Here is a 22,894-nt window from a genome sequence, read left to right on the forward strand (position 1 = left end):
TAGTTTGCTTATCTATTTATGTATTGAAGGTCATGAAAATAAAAGTGATACAAACATTTGTGTGCAAGGTTTTGTGTGGATATAACTTTTCAACTCATTGTAGTAAAATATCTAGCAGTGTGATTGCTGAGTTATACAATGACACTTGAATTTTGTAAGAAATTTCTAAACTGTTTTACCAAATGGCTGTACTATTTTGATATTTCTATGAGAACTCCTGTTACTCCACATGAAGTGAATTTTAGCCATTCTAACTGGTGTGTCCTGGCATCTTGTTATCTTAATTTGCAATTTCCTAATGACATGTGATGTTAACTATCCTTTCATATGCTTATTTTCCATCTGAATATCTTTGGTTAGATACCTGTTCAAATGTTTTGCTCATTTTGTTAAAAAGGTTGTTTGTTGTCCTGGCCATACAGCTTAGTTGGTCGTCCAGATACACAAAGATTGCCAGTTCTGTCCCTGATCAGGTCACTTACAGGAATAGATTGTTGTTTCTGTCTCTCTCTCTATCTCTCTCTCTCCCTTTCTCTCTCTCTGAAATCAATAAATATAAATATTTTAAAAAACATATTAATTAAAAAGTTTTCTTATTATTAAATTTTGAGTGTTCTTTGTACACATTAGATACTAGTCCTTTAGCAAATATTTGTTTTGCAAAGATTTTTCTCCCAGTTAGTGGCTTGTTTTCTCATTCTCTTTACCGTATCTTTTACGGAACAAAAGTGTTTTTTTGTTTGTTTACTTTAATGAAGTCTAACAATTTTTTATGGATCATGAAACACTATATATTTTTTATCTCCTGAAGTGTTTCTTTTTATTACTATGTAGTACTCTCTCATTTGATTTTATATCTACTCATCTATCCTAGTGTCTGAAATTTAGTCTGAAACCTCTCAAGTAGTTTTGGATAAAATAAGTAGCTTAGCACCTTTGGAAACTATTTAATCAGATAAGATCTTAGCAAAAAATATGGCTGGCACACCAAGCTGGGAGTTTTGATGATAGTGTGAATTAAGGGACTATTTATAGCAGGTTAAAGAAACTAACATGAATGTTGTAGCACTCAAGGAACAGAAACGGCAGGAATCCTAGGGTTCAAGGGACAAGGATAGGAAAACATTGAGAGCTAGAGTCATTGACAAGAAATTATAACTGTAGAAACACAATTGCTAACAAACCTGTGTAGAATCAGGGAAGAAGTAGAATATCTCCCACTGATCTCTACCTTCTACTGTATCCTCCCATGACCTGAATTCACCCGGAAGTTAGAAGGCAAGAGAGTCTTTATGATCAAGTTTTCAGACGTCTCTTTCCAGAAAGTAGAACAGACAACGGAGGGGGATGGACAAAAGGGCAGAGAAAATTAGTCACGTAGGGAGGGTTTTTTAAAATTAATTTGGAAAATAAAAAAACAATATTGACTGGCAGAAATGTTTGCACCACCTTGACACTACTTTTAGAATAGTAATGATAAAAAAACATCTTGATAAATCAATCTTGCCTTGATGTTCCAGCCCTGGGTTTCCTCTGATTTCCCACTCAGGTGCTTCTCCTCAAACAAGCACACAGGGAGGTACCTTATGTGATAGCAAAAGAACTAAAAAATTTGAGGACTGTAATAAGCAACATATCTGCCAGCCTGTTCAGCTAATATATATATTACAGGACAAGTCATCACAATTTTTCCATAGGCTGCATGGGCAAAGGTACATGGGAGAAAGTAAAGGACTGCAATCAAAGCAAATAAAGTTACAATCAAGTGAATACAACTGAAGAGAGTCAAAAATTCAAATCCTCAACTCAATGCTGTTGAATATATTAATATACGACCTGTGTGTTACGAGCAGTATCAGAGGAAAATAATTGATTTCTTTGACAAAAGTGCAAAAGCAATCTAATGGAGGAAGAATAGTTTGTTCAAAAAAATGGTGCAGGAGCAATTGGACATGCATAAGCTAAAAACTATAACAGCAAAAGAACCTTACCCTAAGCCTCACATTTTACACAAAGAATTAGTCTAGAATGGATTATAAATTTAAATGGAAAAGAAAAACAATAAAATTTTTAGGGGGAAAAAAAAACAGGAAAAATATTTTTAGGACCTAAGGTTAGGTAAAGAGTCTATAGGAGTGATATCAAATGCACAATCTATAAAAAAAATTTTTTTAAAAAAAATAGGACCTCATTAAAATTCAGTATATTGGCTCTGAAGAAGACTCTATTAAGAATTTGTAAAGACAAGCTACATACTAAGAGAAAGTTTTGAAAAGTACATGTTTGACAAAGCCCTAGTATCCAGAATATATGATGAATTCGCAATTCAACAATAAAAAAAGTCAAAATACAAAATAATACCAAATGCTGATAAAGTTGTGAAGAAGCTAGATCACTTGCAGCTTATTGTGAGAAAATAAAATGGCACATCTATTCTAGAAAACAGTCTGACATTTTTTTAGAACACTGAACATGCAACTATAATATTTTAAAAAGTGAGGATTTTTTTATTGCTATTGTCAGTTTATCTTTATACTGATTCACAGAATATAGCAGAATGTTCAATTGTTACAGTGCTGATGCAATAAATCCATTATTAGACAGAAACATTCGATAATCTGTACCAACATGATAAAATGTAAGGAATCAATTTTCTCATTCTATATTTTCTTTAATTTAATATGTAATATCTATTTCATTAAATGATTATAATTTAAGATTCAGGCTCCTGTCCTCTGATATCGAATTAAACTACTGTATTATACATAGAAGAAAATCAGAACAGAAGAACCAGTAATACACGCCAAATCATTTTATTTTCTGTTACATAAACATCTTTCTCAGGTAATGTTGCCAGAACAATCTGTTTATGGGGTTTTACAGTTTGGGGTAAAATACATATATTTTAAAAACGTATCTCTATTATACAGCATTATAATATAAAAATGATTTATAAGCTATCGTTTTCAGAAAGCAGTTAGCTAGACTAATCCTGCTGAAAAAACTTCCTATTTAAATCTACAATATGGCATGAAAAGATATGATTAAAAAATCTTTTGATCAAAAAGCTTGAGAGCATCAAAGCAGTGTTTACTGTCCTCCACAGAGAGCCACAAGGATTTTTTCATAATCTCCTTTGGTTTCATCCTGTTGATTAAAAAATAGAGTATTATTGAGTAAGTAAGTCCTTCTTTCTCCTTCAGACCTGCCTTATTCTTAAGAAAGATGGTGGCTAAGTAGCCATTTTATCTATCACTTTGTCATTTGAAAAATAAAGAAAATACCTAAAATATGCACTTCACAACAAAGTGTTTCAAAAGCATGTTAATCTGAAAATTCCAATATTTCCCTCTTGTTGTAGTTATGGCATCTGGTTAAATCAGAGTTGAGAAGCTGTGGATAATGCCAACAGTGATCCCAGCCAATACTGTGCTTTGCTTCTTGCAGCTGGATACTTATAAGGGACGATTGAATCAGGGTGCATACAATTTTGAGGAACTGTGGCACCATTCCCAACCACAAACAGAAGTTATCCTGCACCTGCCTTTGGCTAAGGCCCTTTGACAAATCCATACAACCCCTGCCCCATCCCGCCATCGGAGCTGACACCCTTTGCTCTTCTCAGCCATCCTGCATTTTTGAACTAAATTTTTCTTGTGGAACAAAAAAAAAAAAAAAAAAAAATAGAGTATACTTATTGTTAACTGAAACCATAATCAATATAAAGTATTTTTAAATTATAGAGTAATTATTATATAGCAGACTTAAATTGTTATGGAACATACATCATAGTACATCAGTCATCTAAGATCTTTAATAATATTACTATTTATTTAATTAAATAATATTCATATCGCAGATGAGTGATTTTTGTTAATTGATTAATACGTATGTAAAATCAAAACCTAACAAGTAACAAGTTAAATTTAAATAGTCTCCTATCTTGCCTGACCAGGCACAGTGGGTAGAGCATCAGACTGGGATGCAGAGGACACAGGTTCGAGACCCCGAGCTCACCAGCTTGAGTGCAGGCTCATCTGAGTTGAGCAAAAGCTCACCAGCTTGGACCCAAGGTCACTGGTTTGAGCAAGGGGTTACTCGGTCTGCTGAAGGCCTGCGGTCAAGGCACATATGAGAAAGCAATCAATGAACAACTAAGGTCTCCAAACGAAAAACTAATGATTGATGCTTCTCATCTCTCTCTGTTCCTGTCTGTCTGTCCCTGTCTATCCCTCTCTCTGACTCTCTCTGTCCCTGTAAAAATAAATAAATAAATAAATAAATAAATAGTCTCCTATCTTTCAGTAACTTCAAAATCCTTGAATTGTTTTTATTTATTAATATTATAATGAAGTCACATGAATATGCATTTTACACGTGTCAAAATTAAAGAAAAATCTTAGAAGATGTTTCTAACTCCCTAATTGATATTCATTGCAAAACAAATCATTATATTTCCTTACTAAAAATATTTTGGTTGCTAAATTTATTTGTGAGAAACTAAATGTTCTATGAATGCTGAAAAATTAGAGTATTTTTCCAGTACAGAACTCACTGGAAGATTTTACCAGTGAAAGTTAACTGAATAAATTATGTATCCTAACATAACAAATTAATCTTAAATATAAAATTTACAGATATAGTAAGTCATCCTTTCTCTTTAAAGAAATTGCACAAAGAATTACTATCTGTGGGGGTAGCATTATGAAAATCACAACATACCAGGATGGCTTGGCAGAGAGAGATACCATACAACTTCTGATAGCATGCTTTGATATCATTCATGTCAATTTCAGACCGGGAAACCATAATCCTGATTAATGTCTTATGACGTGTTCCGGCACCCTGTCCAAAACAAATGAGGGTTATGTGTCTCTCATATTTAGAGCAAACTCTTAATAAAGCAGGATATGGGTTTGAATGTGTTCTTTTGTTCACCCATACAGTTTCTATAGAGAAATTATCTTTACATTAAAATACACACACACACACTTTACACAAGTGGTAATAACATGACAAGAATCCAGTTGCTACATCAGCAGTATGGTAAGAGCTGTCACAACTTCTTAATTGGCCTTCCACCATAGTCTTTCTTTTCTCTAAACTATTCAATACTTACAAATAAAGTGAACTGTCTAAATGGAAAATCTAATTCATCTATTTAAAATCCTTCAATGGTCTTCTTTCCTCTTTTAGGGTGAAAATTAATCATTTTATCTGAGCTTACAACATCCTGCTTTATTTGATAATCTCTTTTTCTACTCTGCACCATCATTTTAACTGTTTTATCTGGTAAGGGTAATGTTACCTCCTTTTCCTGGAGCAACCTATTTTATCCATCCATCTCTTCCACCCTCGTCTTCATCTGGCTACTTCCTGTTCACTATCACTTTAATCTGTGTAAGAGCAAAGCTACACTGACATTCAAAGTCCGGGGTTTATGATGCCCTTCTACTCTTTTACAATATTAGCTATTCATCATTGCTCATTGAATTATCCCACTAAATAAGAATAGACTTAGGGTAAGGGACTGACCCTAAGTCATCAGTACTATATGATGGCACAATGCCTAGTATTTTATAAGGACTCTATTTAATTGAATGGTTTGATCTCTCTCTCTCTAAAGACTTCTTATTTTGGAGTTGCTAAAGGAAAAATAAAAGACAAATTCATAAACTTTTAACAGTACCAGTGTGCAGGTGGCATCCTATATAATATGATGAAGGCTAGAGTGTAAAGTTAAAGTTGTTGAATTGTATCTCAGTACATCTTAATGACACTTCCCACTTCAGTAATCTCAGAATAACATTTTAAAAGCTTAGAATGACACATAAGCTATGGCATGGAAGACAGAATAATAAAAAACAAATGAAACTTAAAAGAGGGAGACTGTAAAGCCCACAACATTAGTAGAAATAGGTTACTAAAATCATGCATGAAAAGAGAAATTATACCACCCTTCCTGTGCTGACTCAGGTTTTATGCAAATCATGAATAATATACAAATTACCTACAAGCTCACCTTAATGTTTTACTTATTTAAAAAATACAATAAATCTAACCATTTTATTCTAATAAAGAAGTGTATTACCTCTTGCTTTGAATAAAACAGTGATTTTTTAAATAGGAAAATATTAAAATATGTGTGATTTTTTTCAAACAATCAGAAGTTTTACACTCTCTCCACTAATAATCATGTTTCCCTTAAGTAAGTCATGTAAGTAGAGTCTTACCTTCATGGCCTGATGAAGCTTCTCAGCAAAGAACATTGGTTTGTTTGTGGCACACTTCACTGCAAGAGAGGCACATTTTAGTTGACATACCACAAAAGAAGAAAGATGCATAAGAAAGAAATAAGAGATATAGAATTTTGCAAGCAAGATTCTATTCTTCCACCCCTGTTTCTCACCCTCCTAAATGTGGGAAAATCGGTTTATAAGAAGCTATTCTTTAAATAGTGGCTTTGCATAATCTTTCCCCTGACACCATCACCTATCTCCCATTATCTTAAATGCAAACAATAGCAGTTTCTATAGTTCATGCTATCCTGAGTATATGCTTCTTAGAAATAGAGGAACCAGTGGTGCTAAAGTATGTATTGGTATATAATACATACGTTTTCATGTTGTAACATGAAGAAATAATTTTTAAGTGGAATAGACAGGCTATAAAAGGTAACCACCAAGTAAAAAACAAACAAGTGTGTCAATTGCTAACATTCTCTAGTTTGCTCTCAAAATGTAATCTGAAAAGAATTAGTACCAACTGGGTACTTGTTAGAAATGCAGAAACCCAGGCCCCACACCAGACCTAGTAAAATCAGAATCTGCATTTTAATAAAATGTCTAAGAAATTCCTGTGCACATTCATGTTTGAGAAGCTCTGCTTTAGCGTGAGGGTTCCGGGCCCTAACTGGTCATTAGAATACCAGAAGAAAAATTTAATATTTTTTTTCTTTTAAAGACAAGTAACAGACCAAGATTTGAACGTGTATCTAATTCCCAATCCATTGTTCCTAATGACCATTCTGACTCCTCTGTGCTATGTCCAGCCTGGTGCATCATTTGACATAAGTACGGGCTTGGTAAGTATTTTCCATCTGCCTATCTTTTTAAAAAAGGGAATCATCTGTTATTATTAAGGCCATAAATACCTTTAGCTAAATGTGCATTGCCATTATCTTACATGTTGCCTCTATCTGAAGCACAGATAAACTGTATCTGAATTGTTTTGTTTTCTGTTTTGTTATAAAATTTTAAATTATTTTTATTTATGTTTTTTTAGTGCATGTGCACATACGAGAGAAGGAGTAAGAGAGAGGTACAGACAGGGAGAGAAAGACAGGAAAAGAAATGAGAAAAATCAATTCATAATTGTGGCACCTTTGTTGTTCATTTATTGTTTTCTCATTTGTGCCTTGACCACGGGGCTCTAGCAAAGCCAATGACCCTTTGCTCAAAACAGTGACCTTTGGGCTCAAGCCAGTGACCCTAGGGTCATATCTATGATCCCACACTCAAGCCAGCAGCCCCTCGCTCAAGCTGGTGAGCCGGTGCTCAAGCTGGTGACTTAGGGATTTTGAACTTGGGTCCTCAGTGTCCCGGGCCAACATCATATCCACCTGGCCAGGCTGTTATATTTTGTTTTTTAAATTATGGGACAGTAGTGTTCGTTTAGAAAACCCTTCTCCCTCCAGGACTACATACCTATAGTTGTGAAGCACTTCTCGGCATCACCTTTCATCTCCAGTTCCAGAACTTTGTTCATGTCATGCTGACTGTACTTGGTGTACTTCTGAAACACTGAATATTATATTTAAACTCAGAGATGTAGAAAGCATTCTTTAGCAAACTTGAGCAAAATCAGTACAACTGACTCAAAGCCCTCCTTGGGAGGACAACTTCAAAACACATACTTTAAAGCTAGTTACTTAGCTGAGCATATTTTGGAGACTTCATCTTCTCCTAGGAATGTAGCTGTGACTCATGTGGTCGTTTGCTCCTCTTGTATATTTGGGGGAAGTTTTTGCAAGTGTTGACATTTATTGGAAATGGCATGTGATTGACAGTCATAACACTTGCTACATCAGTGCACTTGCTACATAAGTGCCACAGCAAATGGATCTTTCCTTATGTAAAAATCTATGTAGTAAGTTTTTCTTCATTTTAATATTAGAAATCAGGGTGCTATTATAAGATAATAAACTTAAGTAAAGTAATTGTCGTGACTTTCCATTTTCCTTGGCTTCCAGCAGGCTCAGAGCTAAATCTTGTGCTTAAAGGCAAGGAATCCTGTTGGTTTTTGTTTCTAGAGTATCTAAATGCACTTTTCCCCCTCCACTTAGTCCTGAGTTTTTTTTTCTTTATTGTCATTTCATTTGTTCTACAGTATGTGCATATTTTGTCACATCTGTTCCAAATATTTTGAGGAAATAGAAATAGTGGAAATAATGAAATAATGTTCTACATGCCAAAGTCACAAATGGAGTTTTGAGTATTATAAAATGATCACTATATCAAGTGGAAAGATCATTAAAGGTTCAGGAGCACAGTACAATATTCATTTTTTGGGCCCTGGCCGGTTGGCTCAGTGGTAGAGTGTTGGCCAGGCATGTGGAAGTCCTGGATTTGATTACCGGCCAGGGCACACAGGAGAAGCTCCCATCTGCTCCTCCATCCTTCCCCTTCTCCTTCCTCTCTATCTCTTTCTTCCCCTCCCACAGCCAAGGCTCCATTAGAGCAAAGTTGGTCTAAGCACTGAGGATGGCTCTATGGCCTCTGCCTCAGGCTCTAGAATGGCTCCTATTATAATGGAGCAATGCCCCAGATGGGCAGAGCACCGCCCCCAATGGGCTTGCCTGGTGAATCCTGGTTGGTGTGCATGTAGGAGTCTGTCTCTCTGACTCCCTGCTTCTCACTTCATAAAAATATAATAATAATAATAATAATGATAATAATAATAATTAAAATAAAATATTCATTTGTTGGAGGAGTGATGCTGCTGATTAAGACTTTCTTCTTTCCTTTCTCTTATTTGTTCTTAAAAAAAAAACACATTGCATTTTCTATAAATAAGTTCCAGGAAACATTTCTTTCCTCTTACCCCTGCGAAGATGGGGGTAGCTTCTGGTGGTAAGAATGGTAGTGAACACGTTCACATCTGCTCCTTTTCTCTTTTCTCCTGCTTCATACAATGCCTGTCAAGAAACACAAAAATAAACACTGGTCTATCTGCTGACTTGATATCTACACAGGAATGTTAGATCTTTTCAAAGATGTTCTGAGTGGCTTCTTGCGTCCAGGAGGATCAGAGTAGAAATGCAAAGATCAAAGTTCCTTAAAGACAGGGAACTTCTTGTGTTCATCAAGTCAACATTAGAGACAGAATATATAATTGAAGAAGACATGTTTGAAGAATTAAATTGCTTTAAGAGTATATTCTATATTAAGACAACTCCGGGACCTCTCTAATATATATTTTTTCCTTTTAGTTGTTTGAAGTAATTTTTAGCTAATGGTACTAATAAATCAATAATGCAACCATGACTTAGATTTTGAATTCTAATATTAGAATTTCTAGATTCCAATTTTGACTCTGAAATTTAATAACTGTGTAATCTTAGATAAATAATTTAAATTCATTAAAGTACAGATTTTCCTCTCTTGTAAATGAAAAAGATAATCCCTGCTTTATTGTCACAAATTGCTCTGTTAACTTTGAAATCTTAATTAGTATCATCCCCTTGGGTCACACTAAGCCATATAACTAGCATAAATATACATCTAAGAGCTCTGATAGTCTTAAAATGGAAAGTAAATTCAGAAATGTAACAAGTAAATAAAAATATTTTTTATTATGGGTAATTTTTTGAATATTAACTTTTGTTCTTTAGTATACTTGCACATTTTTCATTAAAATGGTAAAACTTCCAATAAAAATAAGAAGTTATTTTGGACTTTTCAGGCAAATTGACCTGATATGTATGCATTTATTCAGTAGAAAGTTAATGAATCTCTATTATGTGCAAGATAATGTGCTGTTACAATGAAGGGATTAAGGGTAGAGAAACATTTCCATTCTTCCTGACTCACTGTGATGAACATAGAAAGAAAATGCTATGCAGAAGGTATATGCAAATAATAGCTTTTTTTTTTTAACAGAAATTCCAGGCCCTAAAATGGTACAATTTTGCTAATGTTGCCAAATAGATTGGTGTATTAATAACCAGCAACCTCAATGAAACTATATATAACAATATACTTGAAAGTATGTATATAAATATTATAATTGTTTTAGAATTATAATATCATTACCATAATATTTCTATAATATTAACTTATATCTATAAACCATTCCAATGTTCACATTAAAAATTGTTATATATGCTTATACTTTCCACTTCACTTAATAAAAAATTACTTTTCCTTTCTTATGCCTGGTAAAATAGAAAATAAGAGTTTTGTCCACATAACAATTCTTGGGAATTACAAATCAAATTCTCATTCCCCTCTTTCAATCCTATCTCACTTTATGAATAATGTTCTATTGGAAAAATCAAGAGCACTTTTTTTCCTTGGACTGCTCAAGTACAGAGCGGTGCATACCACTCAGGAAATGAACATTCGGTGCCCTTGGCCTTCTGAAGCATCTTAGACTTGCTTTCATGTGGAGGCATCCAGTGGTAACCTCAGCTAAGATAGGAACTGTTTCAGGTAGAAAGGCTGTTCTAGAAGGTATTGCTTACCCTTGCATCGGAATCAACCAAGTCTTCACTTGCGCCGAGATCCTCGGCTCGGTCACCCTGAAAAAAATCCAATTTTCTCGGTAAGTTGCTTTCTAGCATGTAATCACATGATTCCCTTAATTCCCTTATAATTGAATAAACAATATTCTTTGAGAAAAAGAGAATCAAAGCTCATTTCTAAAACAAGATGAAATCTAAAATTTTACTTCTCATAGAAGAAGAGGCATTTTCTGATTCATCTGAGTTTTACCTTAGCAAGAGAGAGCAAAATCTTTCGGTAATCTCCAGAGGTGTCCGAGGTGATGTCTTTTGCCAGATCTCTCTTCAATTCTGAAAAATAAGAAAAGTATATTTTGCAGTAAATTAATAATAAATAATGGTGATAATTATAAAGTCTGACATCTCTATATTGGCTTAAAATTTGCAATGGCAGATGTTGAAGGGCTTATGAAATGCATTTTAAAATATTATCTTTAAAAAATTAAAATAGCAACACTGGAGCAAGTAAAACTTTGGAACATAAAATGTATATATTCTAGAGCAATGAAAGCAATTTAGATAATACTGTGAATGAAAACCTATTTTCATAGAGCTTTTGTTAATATGAATAATATGAATTGCATAGGGATTAAATAATTAATTTAGAAATAAACATGCCAGAATTTAAGCAATGTGATGAATAGAACAGTGATTTAAAAGAATAAAGCAGAGGTACTTGGTACTTGTTTGAACAGATTATTTACTTTAAAAATTATAAATATATGTAAAATAGTTTAATTATGTGTGTATGTGTGTATATATATATATATTTAAAGTTTTTATTTGTGTAAATACCCTTACTTAACTCTGCAAAATAATGCTGTATTAGGAAAAAATTAACTGAATTCATAACAAACTAAAAGACGAGCAATTTAACAAACTATCACTGGACTATATCTTGGGTATAATAGAAAAATATATATATTTATCATTGTATACTAGGCTTTATTAAACAAAAAATACAAAAATAATGCCCCTCCTGATTATTATCACTCATAAACCAGATCTCAAATAAACACTGGTAACGAGATAAACATAGAAAATGAAGTTAAAAGCTTCCTTATTCTGATTCTTTTATTACATTGCTCTGAAAACAATATGGAAGGGCTATTGTATTCTCTGTGCTTGGGGTGAAATTAAGCAGAAGGATCTCCTAGGTTCCACATATTGGCTTGGGAAACGAGAAAAGGAAAATAATAAATGCCCCAGCATTGCTCGCAACCCAGCTGTAGCTATTACCTTCTTTACAGTGTTGAGCATATCATTTAAATGAGATGTTTTACTGAATAGATAATATGTACCATGGCTTGTCTTTCATCCCTTTAGATCAACTAGAGATAAAGAGTAAGGGAATCATTGATGTACATAATGGCAAAAGATTCCATCTCGGGGTTGTAAGCACCTAGCTCTTTACTTTTTCAAGGACAAATGGAGAATATTTTCTTTTGGAGATTTTATTTTATTTTTTTTATCTTTTCAACATGAAAGACAACAGAATATTTTCATGAATTAAATTTCAGAATAATAGCATTTTCTAAAATGTTTTTAGAAAATATTTTCAGAAAATTCTTTTAATTCAATGCTTTGAATTGAGTTTTCCATTATAATAATATGTAGCCATTTGTCTTAGAGGGACATTTTTGATTAAAGTGCAAACTTGATGAGGACACCTTTGCAACTTGAATGCTAGTCTGTGACAGTGTGTGATTACAGTGGCTAGGTTCCAGATAATACAGAAACATTTTAGTGTGCAGAGTTTCCAAAGTCCCATAATTAACATCCATATTTAATTTTCAGAAAAGTATATCATATTTCCTTTTCTAACTAAGTCACTTGAGCTGTTGGACATTAAAATTTACCTTCTCTATAGACTCTGTTAATTTCTCTAATTTCTCTGTTAGTTCTTGATGCCAAAATTTCATTCAGAGTGTCTTCATCAGTTCCAAGGCCCTGAATTGAAAGAGAAGAAATGTAGAAAAATCTTTATTTGAGAGCATCAAGTTTTTGTGTCCCAAAATTTATTTGAATCTAGAATTTAATAAATTTCCCACAATATGTAGTAATTACAATTAGCTCTATCTAATAAGTTGCTCTAGAAACAAAATGGATTTAAAACCAATGTTTTAGATAAAGATATAAAACATGAGATGTATGGCAATACAGTGACGTGTTGAAAAAGGTGAAAATAACACAGCTATTAACTCCAGCATTAAATAATAAATTAATTCATTTATGTATTATATTCTCACTAATTGACAGGCCCCATACTAGGTGTTGAGGATACAATAGAAGGCCATAGTGGACTTGACCTACACATTCTTTTCAGGGAAGGAGCTTTGCTTATATCCCGTGATTTACCTTCATGGCAGCACGGAGTTCATCAGCATCCAGTTGGGCTGGAGTTTTTAATAGAGCCAAAACAACTTCCTCCAGGTGCCCTGAAAGGGCTTTCTTCAGAGCTTCATCCAAGGGCTATAACAAAGAGATTAGAATCAGGGCTTTTAATAAGCAACATGCTGGGTTAAGCAGCAATGTAGTTACCTGAACTTCAGGTAACCTTACTGCTGATTTTTAAATTCAACCATCTTTAGAGCTCTTCCCTTTGAATACAAAATGTACCAGATATAGATTATTACTAATCTTTTAGAGTAATTAGAGTGAAATTTTACTGAACTTGTTGATAATTTCTTATAGAACAGTGTTCTCAATCTTTTATACAGGGAAGAAACAACAAAACTTATAGCATAGGATTGTGTATTAACAGAAATAGTAGAATGAGTACTTAAAATACATAATATCTAAACATTTTTTTCCAAACTTTGAGGTTCACACTGCTCAGATAAGCACTAAAATCAGATATTGATGTATAGTGTTTTAATTGCATTCCTTAAAAATCACTACCTGTATTTCATATAAAAAATATAAAGATTAGCCCTGGCCAGTTGGCTCAGTGGTGGAGCGTCGGCCTGGCGTGCAGAAGTCCCAGGTTCGATTCCCGGCCAGGCACACAGGAGAGGCGCCCATCTACTTCTCCACCCCTCCCCCTCTCCTTCCTCTCTGTCTCTCTCTTCCCCTCCCGCAGCCGAAGCTCCATTGGAGCAAAAAGATGGCCCGGGTGCTGGGGATGGCTCCTTGGCCTCTGCCCCAGGTGCTAGAGTGGCTCTGGTAGGGACAGAGCAACACCTGGGATGGGCAGAGCATTGCCCCCTGGTGGGCGTGCTGGGTGGATCCTGGTTGGGCGCATGTGGGAGTCTATCTGCCTCCCCGTTTCCAGCTTCAGAAAAATACAAAAAAAAATACAAAAAAAAAAAAAAATATATATATATATAAAGATTATTTTTAAAGTAATGTGGACAAGAAAGGGGCCACATACTAAACCTGACAAGCTCAGGAGAGGCCTGTATGGAGAAACTCAAAGGTGGTAAATAACCATATAGGATGGTCTAAACAAAAAATTCTTAAGTAAAAGCAGTTCATGGCAGGTCGTTAGGTCCCACGCCTGTAGCTTACTTGACAAAGGTCAGTCTTGACCTGAAGTGAGCCTGTATAATGTTCTTTGTCTTTTTGCATCTATATAAAATGTCAGAGTAATATCTTTTTCCAGACCCCTCAGGGCACAACACTCCTCCTACCCTCAGCACTAGACCACAAACTTTTCATTGTTACCTTCTTCTTCACATGCCATTTCTAAATTGCGTTTTAAACATTATTAACTGTCATGTACCCACCAATGTAAAAATAATATATACATATATATCTCTTCATTTTACTTTTTATCCAATGTCAGAGGTTTCCCTGTTTTGCTTTCTCCTGCCCCTTTAAACCAATGAATTTCAGAGCCCTGGCTAAGGAGCTAGGTTGGTTAGACTAGAGCATTGTCTTGATAGGCCAAGATTGTAGGTTCAACCCCCAGTTAGGGCACATACAAAGAGCAACCAATGAATGCACAACTAAGTGGAACAACAAATCGATGTCTCTCTCTTTCCTCTCTAAAATCAATCAATAAACATTTTTTTTAAACAATGAATTTTATTTCACCGTTCTTATGCCTCTACCTTTGATTCTGATGTATAAAATATGGTAAGCTGCAAAACTTGAGGTTTTTCTTCCTAAAAATGGTTGTTAGTTTGGCTCAAATAAACTCAAATATTCCCCATAGGTTCAGTTCCTTCTTATGTCACCAGTAGAATTATATAAATCTTGATGTTTGTTATGTGGACATTGAAGACTTGTCTCTAGTACAGAACATCACATTTGTAAAAAACTTACATCAACATGACCAATGTATGAAATCAGTAAATTTTCCAGAATTGATTTTATTACAATCAAGTGGATAACTCCTGCAATCCCCTTCTTAGTTGCAATGGGGAAACAGTGTCAGAGACTGAAGAACTAGGTAACCATGCTTTAAAATCCCTGTGTAACACAGATGTGGCTGAAATTAAATATCTGAAATCACCACTCCAACCCACCTTTCCTTTTTCCTGGAGATATGCTGCTTTGATCTGTTGACGCTGGGCGTTGTTTCTCCTAGTTAGAATGTCAATGATGGTTGCTTCATCCACACCTGAAAATGAAGGTCAGCTTGCCTATTAAAACCAATTTTCTTCCTCATCAATAATTAACTTTAAATGATTTATTATCAAGATCCTCCAAATGCCGTTCTTAACAAACTCAGATATATGAATTATATAGATGCAACACTACGTATTGAAGGGAAGCACTTTTGGATGACACTCTACTCATTTGAATAAGAAAGGAAGAAGAAATTGTTCTTGGTCCTCTGTTAGTTCAAACTTAAATGTGAGTGGAGGTGTCAGTTTGAGTGTTGAGTTTATGCTAGAAATTAGCTGGCAAAGATTTCTGTTGTAGCAGCAGAGATTCTACAGAGAGAACCAAAAAATTTTAGGTGATAAGAAAGAAAATATAGCTTTGTTTGCTAATCTTTTTATCTTCAAAATGAAACAGACTTTTCCACTGTGTATGTCTGTTTTTTAATTGCTATTCAAACAGCCATCTGTTTGAAACTGTATTGGCAAGACATAATTACCTTTAACTGTTATTGCTTTATGCAAGGCAGCAACATCTGAGGATGGATTGAAGCTGGGATAGGGGCTCACTGCTGACCCAGGACCCCCTTTGGATCCTTTCACAGTATTCTGTGGATGAGAGAGAAAAAATTGATGTCCATTCACTCATATTAGTTTCTTCTTTAATGTTTAACTAAGTTACTTTATTGTCACTTGACTTACAATGTATTCCTGCTCTTCGTTTTCAATAAACCAGGCCTGCTTGAGGAATTCTGACACCATTGCCATTTTGAAAAAAGTTTCTGGAAAGAAAACAGATACTTTTATAAACCACCAATTCACCACACAAATATACCACTCCATTCCCCTACATATACAAGGCACAGAGTAGATATGACTTTACTTCCAAGGATATCACTCTTGGAAGATAATAAAGTGCTAGATGTAAATTTTTTAAAAAGGAGAGCCTTATCCTTGAACAGAAAGCTTAGCGTCCACTCAGAAATTTAGTTCTTTCTTGGCATATTCAGCCCTCACTTTTACGGTTCAGATGACTACTACAAACAAGCACACAGGCTAAAGAGAGCAATTGGCATTTGCTTCCTTGCTATACATTTACAGACTGCTCACGATATACCAAGCACTGGGAGTGCAAAAGCATCAAAACATCACCCTTTGCTTCAGTAAACTTAAAGATTGTGTGTGCTCTCAATGGGAAAACAGAAAAGCTAAGGAAACTTTAGAGGAGGTGCTGGCTATATGAGCCTCTCTTGAAATGAGTCGAGATTAACCAGGCAGAAAAGTTAAAGAGAACAAAATAGAGAGACACTTATCATATTTGGGGAGCTGAAAGAAGTTTACTGGAACAAGAAATGTTGACAGAAGCTCCAACAAAAAAGTTGAAATGTACCCCTAAAGCTTTGGGAAAACACTAATGGATTCTTAAAAAGAAAGCAATATGATTCCGCATATATGTCAAAAAGATTACTCATTCTCTATCATAGAGAATGGCTAAGAGATGGCCAAGATGGAAGATTAGAGATCACTAAGTAGGTGATTAGAGAATCTGTGTAGGGTCCACAAGAGCCTAAATAAAAAGGAAATATTTACATTTATAAGGTAAAATAATCTGTGACAATCTGCAGGAGTTGATTTAGACTTAAAACTATCCATAAAAAGATATTCAGGTACTATTTCTCTCCCAAATAAATCAGTATCTTTTTTCATTCTTTGCTATAAAATTATTTCAGCATTTGAAGTGTTCCCATATCTTCCTATTTGAGCTATTCAAAATATGAGCCTACATGTTTTCCACCCAACATAGAACTCAGAAACGGAGTATATTATACCAGGTGCTTTGCTCTAACAGGAAGCATTAGGGTGAAATTGCAGCATGGCTGCCTTCTTTTGGTAAACTTTATCTTAAAGGAAATTGCTTGAGTTGCTATCATGGTTCAGCAGTATTTTTATGTAATCAACCAAGCATATTTTGGAACACTGAAGTGTGTTAAGGACTAATTTATTTTCTGTGTTATCCACAAAAGAAACCACCAATGATCCTTTCTGTCTGGGGATGTTTTAGGAGCCTATGCTCCAGGTCTAGCTAATATCTCTCCACATACCCTTTTTTTATCCCTCTGGAAACCACTCTCAGGAATACAATACACATGAAGGAGATTGGAAGAGTAATCTAGTTCATTTTAAATTCTTGATGTGAAGCTAAATGACTCATAAGGAGTGAAACCCACAACCAGATTCCTTAATAGCATTTCAATCTACTCCTGCCAAAAAATAGCTGCAGTTCCAGGTAATGAAATTAAATACAGAAGGGAAATTATATACGAAGCAAAAACTACTCTACTTAATTATTGTGGGGATTGTTCAAATTACTCTTCTGTCATCTGTGAGAAGAACGAAAATATTGTGCACTTATTTAATATCCCCCCTCCCAGAAATTAAGGAATTTGAACTTGTCTCCCTAGGTAAAGTGATGATGTATAATTTTGCACAAGATTTTAGTTTCCATTACAGATATAATCTTGTGTAATTGCCATTGACATGCATATAATTTCATTTCCCTGTCAGTTAACTGGCACATCCAAAACATCTAGCAATTTCTGGCAAGGTTTCGGGTATTTGAAATTCTCATTTATCATCTCATTCGTGCCTTTCATAAAGTAGACTCCTCAGAATGAATGATATGATCACTCATGAATCTGCAAAAAAAAGGACTTTTTCCACAGTTACAGAAATATGTATTTGAATATTTCCACTCTTTTCAATTAGAAAATAAAAACTCCAAAGGACATCAAGATTAAGAATATTGTCAAATATAATTTTAAAAATGAGATTCACAACTTCAAAGTGAATTTTATGAAAACTGTTCCATACTTCACTCATTTTTTTCACTTCTAAAAAATGCTTACATAATCTATCACTTTCTTAAAAAGTAAACAACATCTAAGAAGATGTTATTATCCCATTAATTACATAACACAAAATAAAAAATAAATGGGTCCAATAATTTATTTGAAACAATAGTGGCCATAGAAGAAACAGCTTTGTAACATATCCTGAGTTCCTAGAGTTTACTATTTTTTAAAAATTGATTTTAGAGAGAGAGAGAAAGGGAGAAAGTGAGAGAAGCATTCATTTGTCGTTCCAATACACTGAGCTAACTGGCCAGGGCTCTGAGTTCCTAGATTTTAGTCTGAAGTAATTTGGATGACCTGGAAAAGAAAAGCAGCCTAAATAGAGCCCATCTCAGAAGGCAAGCAGAGGAAAATGGAATCTCAGCTAAGCCAAATTAGATCCACTAGCTTAAAACAAAGGAATTTTGGCAAGATGTCAGAATTTACTCTTAAGAAATTTTAGGAATTGTCTACTAATTTAGTCCCCGAAGTCAACTGCATGTTTTAACATAAACTCTTAGCAGTTGTAATGCACCATATTATACATTCCACAGCAAAAGTACTTTGGCTAAAAACTATTGCCAAGCCATTCTGTTTGTTCAGTATCTACCCTCTTCATGAAAACCAACATTTTTTACTTGACAAAATCCATTCAGTCATTTGAAGCTAACACTTGGTTAACTGTAAATAAATAATGCATATAAAAATGTTTTATGGACTGTCACGTATTATACAAATGTCAGATATTATCACTATTCAAAGAATGGACTGGTCCAGAATAGACTTGTACAGTCAAAAGAATAATTTAACCCAAAGAGTTCATGAAACATTTCTTTTTTTCTGCCTTTCTTTCTAGTTACAATTTTTAGAACTTGTAGTAGGTATTTAAGAGCTTATTTTAGCAACATACCTTGGCTCAATGTATGTTTAATCTGGCTACTAATGGGTTCTGAAATCAGGTTCTCAGTCATTAATATCTTATTTGAAGATGAAGTTGGCCATTTATATATAGGCTGACTTATATGGAAATTAACAATATTCCAGAGTTCTTCTGGTTAATAATCCATTAATGATCATGTACTGCCTACCAACCTCATTTATCAGTGGATAAATGTGTAGCTTTCTAAATATTAGCATTTTTGTATGCATGTGTCAAAAGAGAGCTCTTTCATCTTATTCAACAAGAAACTAAACCAGGTAAGTGTGCACAAAATGTGTGCCCAAGATGTGAGAGAGGAGTGCATGCTTACTAAATGTAAGAAAAAGATATTCCAAAAATGGTAAATTAGTAACTGCACCAATAAACAGTTTGAGAACACCAGGCTTGTTGCATTAAAGTTAATTTCTTGATTTTTAAAAATTGCACTATGGTTGTAGTCTTATTTTTTAATTTATACAAGCAGAAGTATTTGGAGGCATAAGGACATTATATCTGTGATGTTCTCTCAAATGTTACAGAAAAAAATAATAACTATATAGAGAGGGAAGAAGGAGGAAGGGGAAGAATGAACAACAAAGCAAATGTAGTGAAATGTTAATAGTTGGGGTGTCCAGGTATAAAGTATGTGGTTATTCTGTGCAATTTTCTTGCAACTGAAGGTTTAAAATTATTATAAAAGAAAAGCACATTATTATTGTTTTTAATCTCTATGTCTATCTCTGTCAAACTCATGAAAGGCTACTTCCCAAATTAGTGACAGAGGAAGCTAAATTTTGTGGTTTATTATGCCTTCTTGGTGACAGGCCAAATGATCAGAGTTCTACAATGAAAGCAGCAACAATTAATCTTTGTATAGGACAACGTCATTACTGTAGTTTTCTACCTGGGAAAACAGAGTGTAATTTTCTGGCAAGCATCACAGCATACATAAATTCATAGCTTTTGATTGCAAAGTATTGTATATTCTTTTAAGCTAGTGAGCAAAAGAACAATGTTATTTTGAATAATTTACCCTTGAGAATCAAACGCATTAACCCACAGAGACTGTGGCAGGTTTCACCTTATCTCAAGGGTGTTTATTTTCAATGCTTTGACTTATGCACAGTTTTTTCCTCGAATATATATTTCATAAGTCCTTTTCACACCTACCCATGTGGGAGAAGGTGATTAGACTGTACAATGGTATGGCTGGTGAAGAACCACTTTATGAAAAGCATTCTCATAAATGTTTTGCTTCTAGGCCTTCGGGTAGGGTGTTCCCTTTGCCTGGAATGCTGTTTTCTCCTCCACACCCACTGCCATATGTCTAATTATTGCTTCTAAGTGAGGACTCAGCACAGACCTTTTATATCCTCCAGAAAGCCTTTATTACTTCAACATTGGCTTAGGTGACCTTCTGAGCTCTTCCAGAACATCCTGTCTGTACCCCTACACAGCCTCTACCACTGCGTTATCATTTTCTGTTTATGTATCTGTATTTATAGCAGCATTCCGTGGAGGCAATGCTGATCCACTATTCACTCTGTTCCTCCTACCCCTGGCACGATGCCTGGTATTTAGTATGTTAATACACATTATTGAATGAATAAATAGTGGATGAGTGCTAATTATTTAGGAAACATATCCTGCTAATTTAACAAATGTTTCTACGCATAACTATACAATATAAAGAAAAAGAATTGAGGAGTTCTAAGCCTTCTTTTGATATTCTTTAACTGATTGTGTGACCTCAAGAAAACATTTAACTACTCTAGGGGTCTTCATTTGTAAAAATATGAATGTTGGACTAAATACTATCTAAAATGCGTGATAACTCTGAAGTGCCCAACATAGATTTCACAAGTGGATGCAGGTGGAGAAAATTAGGATAATGAAGATATTATATTAATTGCATATGTTCTGATCTTTCTGATAAAAATGTATCCCATTTTAAAGAAAGAGAATCTCATTTACTTTAAAGAATGCTTTTCATGTATCACTGGAAAATTATAGGTCCATTACTTTAGCTCTGATTTTTAAAATAAATCATAAATTAATAGATTTAGAGAGGATTAAGAGCAACCAGCTCAGCAAGCTAACATCATATAAAGAAATCAAACTTTGCAAATCCTTTGATAGAAAAAAAAATTAATAGACATGAGACTCTAGCTGGTTCTTTAATAAAGTTATAAGTGACTATTTTGACAACATTAGTCAAATGTGAGATAGCTGCCAGGTGTGGTTACTACCCAGGGCTAGGTTGGTAACTGCTAGAGAAGAGGCCATTTTAGAATAATGAAATCAGCATTTCACTACATTTGAATCGTTTTGTAAGGTGCCTTCTCTTCCAGCCAGCAAAATACATCTACGCAAGCAAAGAAACCCATACTTCATCATTTCAGACAAAAACAAGGCAAGAAAAAAAAACCCACACCTTTCTTAATTAGCTTTCATTAAAAAGTATATTTCGGGGCATTGAACTTAACATTCAAAATGGATTAAGAGAAAAATTCTTGCAGGAACATTTGTAATGCGCAATAGCCAGATACATAGTTATGATTCAAAATCTTTTACTTGTGAAAATACATCCAACACCAGTAAAAACTTTTATTTTCAAGTTGTGTTTCACTTTTCTAAGGAGGTTTATGACCATTAGCTCATTCAAGACTATAGATGCTATTGAGTAGAATAACTTTTAGACAGTTTATCTGGCATTCCCAAGGGATGACTTATCTGACACCCTCACACAATGTTTCTTTTCAGATAAGCACTTGAAAAGCCTGTCTATGACACAGAGTACAGAAACAAGGTGTCCACACCTTCTTTAAGTGCAATGATTAATAAGCAGGTCCTCCTATTTATTTACATAGCAGAAGTAAAACTAACATTAATTTCAAAATGTTATTTACAAAGGCATGATACCATTATGAGATCTGAATCTATTTAGTTTTCCTTACAAAAGAAGAAAATAAATTATGTCAATTGTGCTGTATGGAAACAGCACCCCGAAAACCCCCCTGTCCCGTCTCCCTTCTCACTCGACCCTCTACATCATGATTTCCATGGGGGGAACACACAGCTTTTGGAAACTCACAGCTTGTAGAAGGGAAGCACATTCTTTCCTTCTTTTCCATAGTAACTCGCCACCAGTACAACAAGCCAGCACTAAACAACCTTAATCTATTTAAAATTATATTTCTAACTAAGTAAAGCAAAACACTAAAATTTGTGATTCTGAAAATACAAATACCCAATGTACTTTAAAGAAAGATTTATCAAAATATATAAAACACAATTAGTCATAAATCCTGTTGAAGCAGTAACATGTAACATCATGAAAAGAAAAGTTTTCAAAACAACCAAAACTAACTAAAAGGAAAACCAATACTTACTTTTTTTGTTCACCTCCTTTCAAAGAACTAAAGAGTGATTCGTCTCTGAAAGTTCACACTGGAACTGAAGTCTTGGTCTCCTGATTTTATAGAATTTGAAAGGAGACCACACCCAGCAACCAGAAGTTAGTAACTGGCTGCCTTTTGTTTAAAATACATAGCTCAGTCTTGTCCAGAACAAAGTGAAACAAGTCTTGCAAAACTACTCACGAAACCAACTCATAGCTGACAGCACACAGTAAAGAAACAGGGCAGATTTTTCCTCCTCTCCTTTGCACTGTTTTTTTTTCCAGAAGGTGTAGAATGCAATGGGTTTTCAAGTATACAGTACTATCTGCTCTAATCCTGATACCAATGAT

The 22,894-nt window shown here is 34.4% G+C and overlaps 1 protein-coding gene across 1 annotated transcript; it reads right to left on the reverse strand.

Annotated features, from left to right (window-relative positions):
* Nucleotides 1-2,797: 2,797 nt before the first annotated feature.
* Nucleotides 2,798-22,678, reverse strand: ANXA1 (annexin A1). Its single transcript, XM_066257084.1, has 13 exons — nt 22,536-22,678; nt 16,036-16,115; nt 15,834-15,942; nt 15,256-15,350; nt 13,142-13,255; nt 12,643-12,733; nt 10,995-11,074; nt 10,745-10,801; nt 9,103-9,196; nt 7,707-7,802; nt 6,234-6,292; nt 4,723-4,845; nt 2,798-3,147 (listed from the first exon to the last, which is right to left on the reverse strand). The coding sequence occupies exons 2-13, from the start codon at nt 16,099-16,101 to the stop codon at nt 3,091-3,093; spliced, it is 1,041 nt and encodes a 346-aa protein (XP_066113181.1). The 5' UTR covers nt 16,102-16,115; nt 22,536-22,678; the 3' UTR covers nt 2,798-3,090.
* Between the last annotated feature and the right edge of the window lie 216 nt (nt 22,679-22,894).

Source organism: Saccopteryx bilineata, chromosome 2, assembly GCF_036850765.1.
Source record: "Saccopteryx bilineata isolate mSacBil1 chromosome 2, mSacBil1_pri_phased_curated, whole genome shotgun sequence".
Lineage (NCBI taxonomy): Eukaryota > Metazoa > Chordata > Mammalia > Chiroptera > Emballonuridae > Saccopteryx > Saccopteryx bilineata.

What these genes read in the sequence shown, in the direction of transcription:
- ANXA1 (XM_066257084.1), bottom strand. Translation starts at nt 16,101, where the DNA reads ATGGCAATGGTGTCAGAATTCCTCAAGCAGGCCTGGTTTATTGAAAAC. An exon ending in TGGTTGATTCCGATGCAAGG is followed by an intron (nt 9,197 to 10,744) that starts GTAAGCAATACC and finishes GTTTCTTGACAG; the next exon opens with GCATTGTATGAAGCAGGAGA. An exon ending in AGCTTCATCAGGCCATGAAG is followed by an intron (nt 4,846 to 6,233) that starts GTAAGACTCTAC and finishes TGTTTTGGACAG; the next exon opens with GGTGCCGGAACACGTCATAA.